The sequence below is a fragment of the Elgaria multicarinata genome, chromosome 13 (genome assembly GCF_023053635.1).
Source record: "Elgaria multicarinata webbii isolate HBS135686 ecotype San Diego chromosome 13, rElgMul1.1.pri, whole genome shotgun sequence".
NCBI lineage: Eukaryota > Metazoa > Chordata > Lepidosauria > Squamata > Anguidae > Elgaria > Elgaria multicarinata.
Window position 1 is genome coordinate 7436652 of NC_086183.1, and position 13814 is coordinate 7450465.

General features: G+C 47.5%; 1 protein-coding gene across 1 annotated transcript in view; it reads right to left on the bottom strand.

Annotated features, from left to right (window-relative positions):
- Positions 1–330: 330 nt before the first annotated feature.
- Positions 331–13814, bottom strand: part of LOC134408202 (protein argonaute-1) — a 65903-nt gene continuing 52419 nt past the window's right edge. The window contains exons 12-19 of the mRNA XM_063140368.1: positions 10893–11077; positions 9632–9791; positions 8088–8178; positions 5138–5332; positions 4659–4793; positions 4388–4489; positions 3384–3583; positions 331–848 (exon numbers count right to left, since the gene is read on the bottom strand). Coding sequence (XP_062996438.1) covers positions 740–848; positions 3384–3583; positions 4388–4489; positions 4659–4793; positions 5138–5332; positions 8088–8178; positions 9632–9791; positions 10893–11077 — 1177 coding nt within the window. The 3' untranslated portion in view covers positions 331–739. The remainder of the gene's footprint in view (positions 849–3383; positions 3584–4387; positions 4490–4658; positions 4794–5137; positions 5333–8087; positions 8179–9631; positions 9792–10892; positions 11078–13814) is intronic.

The following is a 13814-nucleotide window of genomic DNA, read 5'->3' on the forward strand; positions in this document are numbered from 1 at the left end:
GGCAGCAGCTAACCCACTTTTAAACAGACGGAAGACAAGTTTCCTTTTCGGCTTTGTGGTAAGTGCTGGGGGTGCCTTACGATATTATCATCATCATTATTATTATATATAAAGGAGAGAAAATTCTTTTTTTCTCCTTCTTCAATGGGAGGGGTAACTGTTAAAATTCATCTATAAACTACTGGCTTTTCTTTTTCTTTTTCACCAATTAAAGCATTTGTATCCTAAAATATTAGTTTTTATAAATCTAGTCATCTGGTTTTAAGGCTCTACGAGTCCCTTTTCCCGCCCCCCCCCCCACCCGAAATAATAGCAAACAAACAAACCAGCGTCTGATTGGGCAATGGAGGACCAAAAGAGTTATTTCACAGTCAAAAAGTCTAATATTGCGTCTCGCCCCCACCCCCACCCCAGCAAATGAAAACCTGTTTTCTTTTGACAGGAGGTCAGATCCCTTTCTTGGTTAAAATACTTTTGTTTGGTCAGGTAACTGGAAAGCCTGAAAAACAAAGTCTCTCTTGCAATACTACAAAGGTGTGTCCATCCGGTGAAGTGGCTCTTCTGCTTTTGCCCCCGGAGGGTTCTGGTTTCCGGCCTCCAACGCTGTCCATGCCCTGCAGTGATTTCTCATTGGATGCCCACACGGCGCTCCCAATGCTTCCTCTTTCTTTTTCTTTTTTGTATGGCTCCTACAAATCTGAAAGCTTTCTGGAGTGAGGTAAAAAAGCTAGGCTCTCTTTCAAGCAAAGTACATGGTACGTAAAGTGTCCTGATGAACTTGCACGGCCTTGGCCAGGGCCTGAGGGTCTCGGCCGTTGCTCTGGCCAGATATGTGACTGCCTTCTCCGCTGGAAGTGGAAGGAGGGGTGGGGGTGGGACAAGACAAAACAAAACACTGGTTTTTAACAGATAAAACCACAGCTTATAAATTGCTTCCCTTGTTTAAAAAAAAGAAGAAGAAGAAGAAAAGAAAGCATCTGTCTGCAAACATCAGCACTTCTTTATTCCACAGTGAGGGGTTTCACACAATAGGCTAACCCATCCAGTGAGGGTTGTTGTTGAACCATGGGTCATCGTGTTGTCTGAACGCAGCATGTTTTCTGCAGGGTTGCTCATTAACCTTGCAATGTGGCTTGTTAGCCATCCTCAACAACCTAACAACAAGCCATGGGTTCTCAGGGTGACTCATCTGGGAAAAATAAACCACACTGCATGGTTAGCAAACCAGCCTGCATTCAGACAACACAATAACCCATGGTGGGTTAGTGTGTTGTGTGAACCCGGCCAGTGGTGGGTGGGGCTGAACACAAAACAGGGCAGGGCTGGAAAATCCCAGCTTGTTTTAGCTTAAAGCTCTTACTGCCAGTAACTAAGGCTTAGGGGAGGCATTTCAACCTTTAAGAATGGGAGTTGGGTGGAAACTGCACAAAAGCCGGGCCACTACCAAACCACCAGTGGTTAGGAGAAAGGGGGATGGGCACTATCTGGGGATCCCTTGAGGGCCGGATTTGGCCTCCAGGGCTGAGGTTCTGCACTCCTGCAATAAATCATAAATATTCAGACATATCCACAAGAAGGTCTTCAAAGCTTGCTTAAACACTTGTACAGATGGTGCAAGTCCAAAGGAAAGAAATTGCACATTTTCAGGGCCATGACCGAGAAGGCCCTGTCACTTGTGCAAACCATCCTAACCAATCTTAATAAGCAGCCAATTGAGAGAAGGATCCCGAAGCAGATTTTGGCTGGATTATATGGGTGAAGGTAGTCCTCCAAAAACCTGCAGCATAATGCCATGTGCACAGACATGATAGGATTGCCTTCTTTCATTGGTGGCTGATTGGAAGGAGAAAAAAACAAAAGGATAGCATCCAAGCCAGGACAGAAAAAAAGGAGAAACGGGTTCTCAGGATGCAAATAATTTATTTTCAAGAAGCCCAACGTGTTTTGGCCTATATTTTATTCAAAGGTCTTCCTTGGGGGGTTGTTAGAAGATAGTATCTGCAGAATTTCCTCGAGCAAAATAATTGTCTCCTATGATAATCTATGCAGACACTATCTTCTAACCTGAGGAAGGCCTTTGAATAAAATACAGGCCGAAACGCGTCAGGCTTCATAAAAATAAATTATTTGCATTCTCAGAACCTGTTTCTTCTTTTTTCTAATTGGAAGGAACCAAAGCCAGAGTGATGGATGACGCAGAGGTCCAGTGGGCAGGTTTATCTCTGTGTTTTCCGTCTGTGTGTATGCTTCAGACTCTCTCATGAGCTTTTTAATTTACTTCTCAGGGGATTTTATTGTGGCCTTCTCCAGCCTGGTGCCCTCCAGATGTGTTGGACTACAATTCCCAGAATCCCCCAGCCAGCAGAGCTGTTGTCCAACACATCTGGAGGCACCAGGTTATTGAAGGTTGCTCTAGTATTTCCTGGCATACATTTGGGGAGATACTGGTTGGCCAAACAGCTCATCACAGTATAAAACTGTTCCTGGACTTCAGACTACAAGTGTCAGCAGAGATCACATGACTGAACATTCCCCCATGCAAATGGAGCAGCAAATCACAAATGCAAACGGAAAGGCCAAGCTGTGGTACCCTGCAACAGCAAGTAACGTATTTCGAGGATTCGGGCGCAATTCTTGCTTACAGCCCACAATCGCCTGTGCCTCAGCATGTGTCACTGAAATAATGACACCTCGGTCCCCTACCCCTGCCTCCCCTTGCTCAGTGGTTCCTCCGGTTTTGAATTTTAGATGGGGCAGGACCGTGTCCTCTTGTAAAGCTCTGTAAAACACCATGCACATTTATGGCACGATATAAACAGTCAATAATGCCAAAGACAGGATGCACCTGATATTCAAACTTTTAAAACTACCAGGCCCCTCGAACTAGGGATGGGCATGTTCAAGTTCTCAGAGATTTTCTGAACCTCAGTTTGACACTTCCCTCCCTTCGATCCGTGCTTGTGGTTGCTGTTTGTTTTGCGCAAATGGGAAAATGCGCAAACACAATCAACCATGAAAATTGTGCAAAAAAATTCCAAGATGAAACAAATGTCCAAAGTTGCACAAACTACCCCTCTTAGACTAAAGCATGAAATCGTGTATTTGAAAAATTGAGCCATTTCAAACGCTTTCCGGCAAACTTCGCATATTTTTTAAATGACGCACGTTTGAGAACCTGTGAACATTTCTGAAAAACACATTCTCTTGCCATGGCTTGCGTTCGGGTTTGTGAACAAAGCACGTTTGCGAGAGCGAACAAAATTCCCATACATCTTTACTGTGAACCCTGAAGTTCCAGTAGGCTTCCACCACACAGCAATGGGGGGGAAACAGGTGATGGTGGTGGTGGGAACTGTTAATTGCCCCCAATCCCAATTGCTCACCTGTCATGCTCTTTGTCTACAAGGTGATATCGCGCCCGAAATGCCACCAACCGGGCGTAATATGCTGGTGCTGGGATAGAGACGGAGCGGGTGCAGCGAACGTAAGTGTGGCAAAGCTGGTAGGTGAGGATTTGAAGCTCATCTGCTGTAAACCGGTTGTCGTCCCAAAGAACGTAGTAATGGGAAGGCCTGCTCGTACCCTATGGTAAGAACTTGAATTAAGGGTGGGTGGGGGACATGATGTCCTCATAAGAGCCCTACTGGATCAGGCCAAGGGTCCACCTAGTCCAGCCTTCTGCTCACACAGTGGCCAACCAGCTGCCCAGGGGAAACCCACAAGCAGGATATCAGTACAACAGCACCCTCCCGCCCATGCTCCCCAGCAACTGGTGTACATGGGCATACAGCTCCTGAGGAGCTCCGCGCCCGGGTCCTTGCGGTTACTCGCGAGGAGCCGGAACAAACCGCAACACCCAGCCACACGTTCCGCAGTCTCAGAATCAGCCCAGGACCGTGGAAAAACTGGGACAGAAGGGCAGGGCAAAATCCCGGAGAAATGGAGGGATCGTCCCTCCCTGCCCCCAGGATCCCCCGTGTGTCATCTGGACGCATAGGGGCGATCCCCAGGATAAGCCCTCGTCCAGCCGTGGCCTTAGAGACTGAGCTAGTGTCTGCATATGAGTTTCCTCCTCGTTTCATTGCTGCCCTCCACAAAAAGAGAACAGGGATCATAGAATCATAGAGTTGGAAGGGGCCTACAAGGCCATCAAGTCCAACCCCCTGCTCAATGCAGGAATCAATGTACATAGGGTTCCCTTGTAGTCACCCTTCCAGAAACTGACCAGGCCTAGACCTGCTTAGCTTCATCAAGGTTGCAGCATCCCATGCCATCACACCAGATAAGCCAACGATGGGATTTGCTTACACAGAAATGCATTCTGGGATTATGGCTATGCTCTTAACAACACCCACCCACCCGCAAAAAGGATGTTAAAATAAGGTACCTGAATGCCGGCATGACTGCACAGATAGAAGTCAAACTCAAAGGGATGAGTAATGTTCGTATCCACTGTTGTTCCTGCTGGGATGTTCCCACTTTTGCCAATCTACAGAGTTCATTACAAAGAAAACAAGCATAAAAAGATGTAGCAAGAGCAACTGCCTGGGATGTGGGATAGGGTGAGGATCAGATTAGGGCAGTACCCTGATGCTCTGGGCAAGGGAATCGAGGTGCTTTCTAGACACCAAAACACAACCCCTGTTGCTGAGCCTTACCCTCTCGTTCTTATCCGCACAGAAGAGGCGTGTGTGATGTCGCTTCTGCACGACAATGTAAGTGATGCCCGGCTGGTAGTCCTTCTCCAGTTTGATACAGGCATCACGGATGGCCAGGAGCTCATAATGAAGGATCTGGAAAGAAAAAACAGTCACCTGTTTTAAAGAGGATAAGGAACACGAGAAAGCCATGCTGAGTCCACCTCTGTGTCGAGAAAGAAAAGAGCCTAGAATCGATTGTCATGGTGATATTGCATTTTTTTATTATTATGAATACCAAACAAACAAACGGAATTCAGCCCTCGGCATGAAAGAGGTTCCACTGCCCTGCTGTATGGGGCTTTCATTTTTACACAGCGCTGCTGCTGCTGCTGCTGCTGGAGGAGGAGGAGGAGGAGGAGGAGGGGAAGGGGAAGGGGAAGGGGAAGGGGAAGGGGAAGGGGAAGGGGAAGGGGAAGGAGAAGAAAGGGCTCCCTCACCTGTGGCAGCTGCCCCTCCGGCACTCCATCGCGGTAGAAGATGATGCGGGTGGGCTTGAAGCGAGTGGACTTGTAGAACTGGATGAGGAGCTCCCTCACCATGTAGGACAGGTCCTCGATGATCTCCTGCCGTGGCCGCTGAACCCGCACTGTGGCGCAGTAACGGCTGGGGTGGGCATCCATGCTGCCCACCACCTGCAGCCAATAAAAAGAGCGAAAGGGTGGAACTCCCACCTCCATGCCTTTCTTGGCAGCAAAACACTCCACCCACCCCCCACCCCACCCACCCACTTTTCAGGGACTGATTGAGGGAGAAGTGAAAGACTGTCAGGTGGTGAAGAGGAAAAGGGCGACAAAGGCTCCACACGCGTTGCCTCGCTTCCTAGGGAGAGGCAACCTTTCCATGACAGCTTCTGTCAGTGCCTCCTTTTCCTAATCTTTAGTTCAGCTCGTCCCCAGCTTGGATAAAGAGTCATATGCATTTTTGTAAGCAATTTTGCCCAACGTACAATTTTTTTGCAAGCAATTTCCTTAATATAATGTCTTTCCGCTATTATTTTCACATGTATTAGGGTGCACTTTTCCCTTTTTCTTTTTAATCCAGCAGAGGCAGAAAGAGGCTGTGGCCACCTCCAGAGGTGTTGGACCACAGCTCCCATCATCCCCAACCAGCATGCCCATTGGCCATGCTGGCTGGAGGATGATGGGAGTTGTAGTGAAACAGCTCCGGTAGGCGTCAGGTGGGGAAAGACTAGGCTGTGGACATAGATAAGAACCACATAGAGATGGGCGTCAAGGGTCTTTCATCGATTCTAGGGGGGCGGGGGGAATAACCCAATGCAATCTGGGAGACTTAAATCACATATCAAAAATACCATGCAGTGGCTTGTATGTTCTACATACATGTGCAGATTGGCAAGGGGTATCTTGTCAAAACCTGGCTAGCCACCTCTGTGCTAGGTCAAGCTTATGAAAAAATATGCTTTAAGTTTTCCAGAAACAGCAAGTATTTAAGGCAGAATATTTCCCACTTGAGTCCTGACTCACTGGTGCCACCTGTTGGCTGCAATTCTAACTCCTCAAAAAACAAAGGGTAGCACTTTTTTGCCTTATCCTGGAAGGAATCAGAACTTAGGATGGTTTCAAACATGACAATGAGCCTGTTTGCACAAACAAACGACTCAGCGTGGCTCATTTAAGACAAAGTGGATTGTGGGGTGTGCTGGAGGCCATTCTGAATTCTGAAGCTGCAAAAGTGGCTTGTTGTGCCATCCAAACCTGGTGGGGATGGGTTACCATCCTTGCTATGCGAGGGCTATGCGAGGGTTGTTTAACCTTCACACAACCCATCCCCGCTATGTTTCTATGACACAACAAGCCATCACCTGAATTTTTATGATGCTGCCAATAGGCACTGCAGCTTGTGTCGTCCAAACCAAGAGTGTGGAGTTTGAGCTGCAACCGGCAGGGGGAGCCGATGTGCAAAACCTTCCCCAACCCAGTGCTCTCCATTAGTTCCACAGTGAGTTGCAGCGTCCAAACCTGTTCAATGGCGTACAAGTGAATTGCGCTCCCTCCTACATAGGTTAGCACCTGCTATGAAGAGCAGATCCCTCCCTCAGATGGGGAAAGGAAAGAGAACGAATGGCTCTCAGAATCAGCCTCTGGCCCAACTGGATCCCAGTGCTAGACAGCTCCTACCACACTCCTGCTGCCTACTCCCCCCCCCCCCCACCCAAGCACTGCATGGGAGCTTATAATTGGTTTTAACTCTATGGTTGCTGGGTGCAAGCAGACCTCCAAAACAAGTATTTGAGCTGAGGAGGGACAGCTGTTGGTTTGCATGTCATGACAATCCTTTTTTTTTTTAATGAGTTGTGATACATGAGGCGGCGTCCTAGTTTTCCTGCTGCTGCAACCGTGAGTGCGTAAACAAGCCGGGGATGCTTCTTCTTTTTTTAAGCAGTGCATCCAAACCTGAGACCTTCGGCTTGTCTCTCCTGCAACAAGCCAGAGGTCTGGGTTCAGACATAACACTAAACAATCCAGGGATGGAATGTTCCTTGCTTATTTAGCTGCTCCTGTGTTCAGCAGGACTCACCAGGCAGCATCCTGGTGCATGCTGCCTCGTGCACAAGACAGGGTTTAAAAAAAACCTTTGTTGTGACAGGCACACTGGAAGTGTATTGGGTTATCTCTGCATCTGCCACTAGAACTCCCACAGCCCAGCAGGCACGATGGCAGAGAACGGCACTGCGCCTCCACTGACCATCACCAGCTCTAAGCTGGAAGGGCACAGGAGAGGCACGTCTGCTTGTCCCTGACCTCATGCTGCCTTTCAGAGATGCAGGACTAAGTTAGGAACAAGATCGCATCCCCTTGGGGCAGATGCATGTCCTGGTAGCTGCAGGTTTGGGGATGGCCACTAAGGCCACTCAAAGTTTCTTGAGCCATAATCTCTGGTCTCTCCTTCCATGTTCCTTCTTCCTACCACCTGCCTCTCCCCGCTATTTTCTTTGCTTTCACATCTTTCTCCAAGAGACCAACACATTTCCACATAGTCCAACATTGTGTTTTCAGAAACAATTCTCTGCAGTGTTGAGGTCTACAGGCGTGCATTCTTTAAGAACATAGGCTATGCACAAAAAGACCATACTCTTCATCTCTTAAAGGGTGCTGCATAGATATGCATTCTGTACTGTGCATTTTAAAAATTGCATGCAAGTACAACGGCATCTTGGAGATGCCACAAAACCAACACAACAATGCTGAACATTCATGCAGTTGCTCTAGGACACACATGGATACAAGGCAAGTGTGCCCATGCAAGCATCGTAGATGCTCATTACACGGCATCTGGGAGGAACAGGCTGGGCAAAGGGGGAGGGGGGGGCAGGCTGTTACTACCTTTACCTTCAACAAGATCACAATGTCTGAGAGGTGAACTTACAGCTGTTATGGAGGGCTTCTTTCCATCGCCTGCTGGCGGGTGAGTTACATCAGCTCCCAGGAATATAACCGGCTGCTGAAAGACAGCAGAACTAGGGGCAAAACAGAACAGAAGATTTCATATGAACTATTACCCAAACATATGTGTATGTGTGTATGTTGGGGCGGGGTGGAGGGAATGATCCCTTTACAAAAGTTAATTGCCCAACATTTTTTGCAGTTTGGGGGCTTGGATACTTTTCTTCGGTTGGATACTTTTCTTCTGCTATTGGTGAAGAGCTGCATGTTTTAATTTCCCACCACCAAAATTTCCCACCACCAAAATTCAGGTTTTTTCCCAAAGGAGCTCAAAATATGTGTTCAGAATAAACTCTGCTCAACACACACCTATGCATACATATACTATATATAAGCGGCAAAGATTCAGGACAGCAGAGATTGTGGGGGAAAGGAGGGGGCATGAGGACAAAAGAAAAGCTTCATCAGCAGGAAGCTAGAACTAACATCTGTGGGCGTTGGGAGGGACCGTGCAGAAGCCCCTCCCACCCCTGACCAGAAAGGCTCGTTTCTGAGACTTAACAGGCATTTACACGCCTGCAATTACATAAGCACAGACTGTGGTATCAGGTGCCAAAAGGAGTATCACAAATGAACAAAAAAATCTTCTCAATTTTATGGCCCCGTTCCTTTTTGTCTTTGGACCAACCCACCACTTTAGCCCCAGGTGAACTCTGAGAGCGTCTCCAAAATGGAATCCAGCCCTGGGGTTGAAAACAATTCTGCAGTTTTTACAGACAAAACCGGCTTTCTGTGACACCTCCCAGAGAGCTTCGGCTATTGGGTGGTAGAGAAATGTAATTAATAATAATGAATAAATTCAGGGCCTGAAACATTCCCCATTTTAAAAAGAACCAAAGCTGCGATGTTCATATTGGCTCAGTTCAGACAACACATTTCTCAATGGTGGTTTTAGATCTCCACAGTGGAGTTGTTACACCATTGAGAAATATGTTGTCTGGAGGGAAAACCCAACCCCACGGGTGTTTTTGAAAAACACTCCATGCTGAATATCCACACTGTGCACAGCTGTTGTGTTCCATGTTGTCTGGAGAGCTCTGTGGAGTTTCTTGCTGCATTGAGTGGAGTTTCCCCACTGGCTACAGAGTTCCTTGGCTAGAGCGGCCAGAGAAAGCGCTGCTCTAGGAGAGCTGCCAGGATTGTTTTTTCACAGCAACAGCTGATAGGATATCATTGGGAGGACTGGGGGAAGAGAGAGGGCAGAGGAACTGTCAATCAAACACCACGTTAAGTTTTACTCTACTCCACCGGAGCCCACATGCGGGGAGAACCTCCTAAAAACTCCACCGTTGAATGGAATTTTCACACTGCGCAGAGAAAAGTGTTGTGTGAACTGAGCCGTTCAGTTACGTAGAGCGGTAGGGAATTGCATGTGTGCTTCAAAGCATCACTTAAAACAAAGAAAGCGAAAACAACACCGTGGGGGTACGGAAGGAGTGGTTTCCCTTCCTCACAGCACACACGTACCGCTGGTGGGGCACCAGGATGTTGTTGATGCCCCCGAGTTTAACGTTGATCTTGAGACAGAGATTGGAAAGCGTCTGCGGCGACGTCTTCACCACGTTCTTCACCTGCACACACTGGGTGGCCATCCCGAGGAGTGTGTCCCCCACCCGCTTGACCTCCGCTGGGGATAACAGAAGAGCAGAGTGTCAAAGCAGCAGGGTGTGTCGAGGCTCCCCCTCCTCGGACATTCCCCCCCCTCCACCCACCCACACCCACACCCACACCCATGGGCAGCAGGAAGATCCATCTCTCAAAAGGACTTCATTGGATAGATGGGAAGCTCAGACCACAGTCCCACGTAGGGCTATGAATTCTAGCGCCAGTTCACACATGATTTAGACCTGCACGGTATCACTGCAAAGTGCGAATAATGGTAGTGGTAATGTCTATGACTGTGGGAGGGTGTCACATATTTGAATGTTTTCATATGCAAACTATACTGCTTGGATTACTGCAATGTGCTCTTCATGGGGCTGCCTTTGAAGACAGTCTGGAAGCTCATCCCTTGCAGAATGGTGCTGCCCGATTGCTAACAGGGAACAAATGGGTGGAAGACGTGTCAGTGGCTCCCTGTCCGCTTCTAGTTTCAATGTAAAGCACTGCTGCTTGCCTACGCGGCTTGGGACCCAAGTATCGCTTAGGCTTAACTTTTCCCACGCCAACCCACGCATGCACTGAGAGTTCTGCACCTCCGTCTCTTCTGAGTTCCCCTACCGGATGAAGTAGAGCATAGAGTAAGCGCCTTTTTGGTGGTGGCACACTGACAGTGAAATTCTCTCCCAAGACAGGCTCACCTGCTTTATTTTCATCCTGATGCTTGGCAAAGCCATTTCCATCTTCCCAGGCTTTTAAAACCCTTTCAACTGCCCTAAGCCTATTCTTAGTCAAGATTATTTTGTTCTGCTATACTATTATTGGGTGTTATTATGAGTTTTCATAATACCATTATTTTGTTTGTAAGCTGCCCAGGGAATGCCAACTAGCACTGAAGATGCTAGATTAAGAAAAAAAATAGATTTTTTTTTAAAAAAAAAACCATAGAAAACTAGCAAGCCAAGAAAAAGGGGCTTAGTTTGATCATTTCCCTGTTCTGCTACCTTTCCATGCGAAGGGATACTGTTTGTTATTTTTTAATATTTGGAAGTGCTGGGTTGACAAGGCATCAGTGGACAGGAATTCCACCTCCCAAGCCCTCTTCCCAGCATCCTTCCTGCCGGCCTACCATACACCGGCGTCTTTCCTGGCAAGATGACTATGATGAGCTGGAGCCCAGAGTAGGTGTTCTTCAGGTGCCGGAACATGGGCTCCACACTGTCAGCCCCTTGTGCATATTTGCAGAAACACGGCTGGCCCTGGATAGGCATCCCCGCATCCTTGGAGATCTTGCGCAGCTGGTCCGTGAAGTTCCTACATCAAGGGAAGAAGGAAATCAGATTCAGAAGGAGAATGCAAGAAGAGCTTCTCATGACAACTGGTTATCACTCTACCAAGCGCTGGCTATGCAGTGTAGAAGAACATCAGGCCCAAGCTTCAGCCCGAATCCGATCCAGGGCTTAGAAATCCACCCCAAAGGGCTGGTACTTGTCCTTGAGCTCATAGGAAGCAATGGAGGCGCCATCTTCCAGCAATCACTTGTATGCCCAGATTGGAGCCTCGACCATACAATACCCAGGAATTTGGATCCAGTTCTACAGCTGATGAACAGCCACTGCAAGTGGTCATATCCAGCTCTCCTAGATCATCAACAAACGGGAGAAAAGGAAGTGCTGCCCACCTTCTGAAGGAGAAGGGTTGCCAGCATTATACCAGCATTCCAGTGTCTGAACTGGCTCCCTGTTAGGAACGTCGGAAGTGGCTTATACTACATGAGATCATTGGTTCATCTAGTTCAGTCTTGTCTACACCAGGAGTCCCCTACCTTTTTGGATCGTGGGCACATTTGGGAATTTGAGAAACTGCAATGGGCACCACCACAAATTGACTAATTTGTGGATCGTGATTCTTAGGCTGATTCTCTCTCAGCAAAAACTTTTGTTTTGTATCTTTTGGACACCACAATGTCTCGGGTTGGTCTAATTTGGCTAATTGCTGGAGGTGCAATGCAGCTAATGCTTCTTTTAAACATAAGTTTTGGCAATGCTCTTTTTGGGAGGAAGTTATCATGCAGATAAATTTTGTTCTGGAACAGTCTTTAATATTCACTGACCTACACCCTCTTTTGAATTATTTACCTGCTTCATGGAAATTAACAAATTGGCAGTGGAAATGGGTTCTCCGCCCCTTCTGACAGCTAAAAGCCTGACATTACAACATCGGAAGGATAAACACTCATCTCCTATAACGCAATGGTTTGAGGACCTTACAACGCTTTCAATATTTGAATGGGTAGCAGACAGACACCACTTCCAAATGGATACTTATTTGGATATTTGGTCCGCTTTTCTTGAAGCCTATGTATAATTGCTAGTTGTATGCATTTCATACAAATCCATGCATATTAAAAAAAAAAGGAAATAAAATAATTTTGGGGTGGTGCTCATGGGCACCATGTTGGGGACCCTTTTTTGGGCACCATTGGAGGTGCCTGTGAATGCCATGGAACCCAGGGGCGCTGCATTGGGGACCTCTGGTCCACACTAACTGGCAATAGCACTGCACAGTCCTCGACAAAAGCCTTTTCCAGCCCTACCTGGAAGTGCCAGGGGTTGAAGATGGGACCTTGTGCGGGTAGGTTATGTGCTCTACCATTGAGCTACAGCCTTTCCCCCATATTAAATTTCCTTCTGCGGGGAGACAAGGAGGGAATCATAAGCTTGGCCTCCTTACATTCTGAGATCAATTCACTGCACTGGAGACGACCTACAAAGCCATACAAGGGCTGTGTCTAGCACACTTAAGCACGCCTCCACCCCTTTTTTCCATCATGACCTTTAAGACAGACTAGGAATGCTTTCAACTGCAACATCTGTGCCCAAAATCCAAAGAGAAGTCTTTGGACTGGTTGCTGCTCAACTTTGGAATTCTTTTCTTCTAGAAACCAGCCAAAGCCAAAAAACAGCATGTCTCTTGCAAGCGGCATAGGGCGTTTTTATTCAAACTGCGTATCTTTGTGCGTATCTAGAATTACTAGACCATTTCACCTGGGCCAAACTCTGGAGATGGACCACACTGTTCAAACAAATAATAAACTATCTCAGAGAGGTGGCTTGGAGTCTTGCAAGTACCCATTTAGTGGGTTTGGGCATATCTGTTTCTGAGAAAACTCCCTGCAAGTCGTGTCAGTTTTGAGACCTAATTACAACCATCGTGAGGTCGAGTTGGAAAAAGGGTGGCCCCCGAGGGTATTTAAACCCTCAATTGGGGACCCAGTGGGGTGGAATCCAATGGGGCGCTTACACCCCCAGCGACACCATTCCACGAGCAGTGGGTTTTGCCAATTCCAATGTGCAAACAGAACCCCCCATTTACACAAAAGAGATTTAGTACTTCCTAGGGGAAGTCCCAAAATCAGCTCCACCAAGTTGCCTCCTTCCAGAAAAGAGTGTTTCCGCTTGTTTTGGGTTGCCCTGGAAGTGCTAAATCGCCATTGCACAAGCAGTGGGGACCGCTTATTTATCTAGAACAGCCTTCCCCCAACCTGGTGCTCCCCAAAGGTTTTAGATTTTGACTCCCATCAGCCCCAGCCAGCATGGGCAAGGAGCAGGAACACTGGCAGGTGTTGTCCAAAACATCAGGAGGGCACCAGATTGAGGAATCTAGAGAAATTGCTTCCTGCCTTTTTCCTCCATCAGGCCTTCAAGGTGGCTTACAATAAAAGAAAACTAAGACATTAACAACATAAATGTTTTTAAAAATAAGGCAACAGGGATGAACGAAAAAGGGCATTTTGCTCAAACTGTTCTTTTGGGATCACATGAGAACACCCACCCACCCCAAATTCATTTCTTGGGCTGGAGCACTTCGTCTTGGCCAATTGGAGAGTTGGTAGCACTAGACCTTCCCACAGCTGTGGACAAGTTAATCATCCACCCCTCAAGGCCTTAGATCAGAGATGGGTAACTTGTGGCTTTCTAGGTGTTGTGGGACTACAGCTCCCATCAGCCACTGGCTATGCTGGCTAGGGCTCATGGAAACTGCAGTCCAA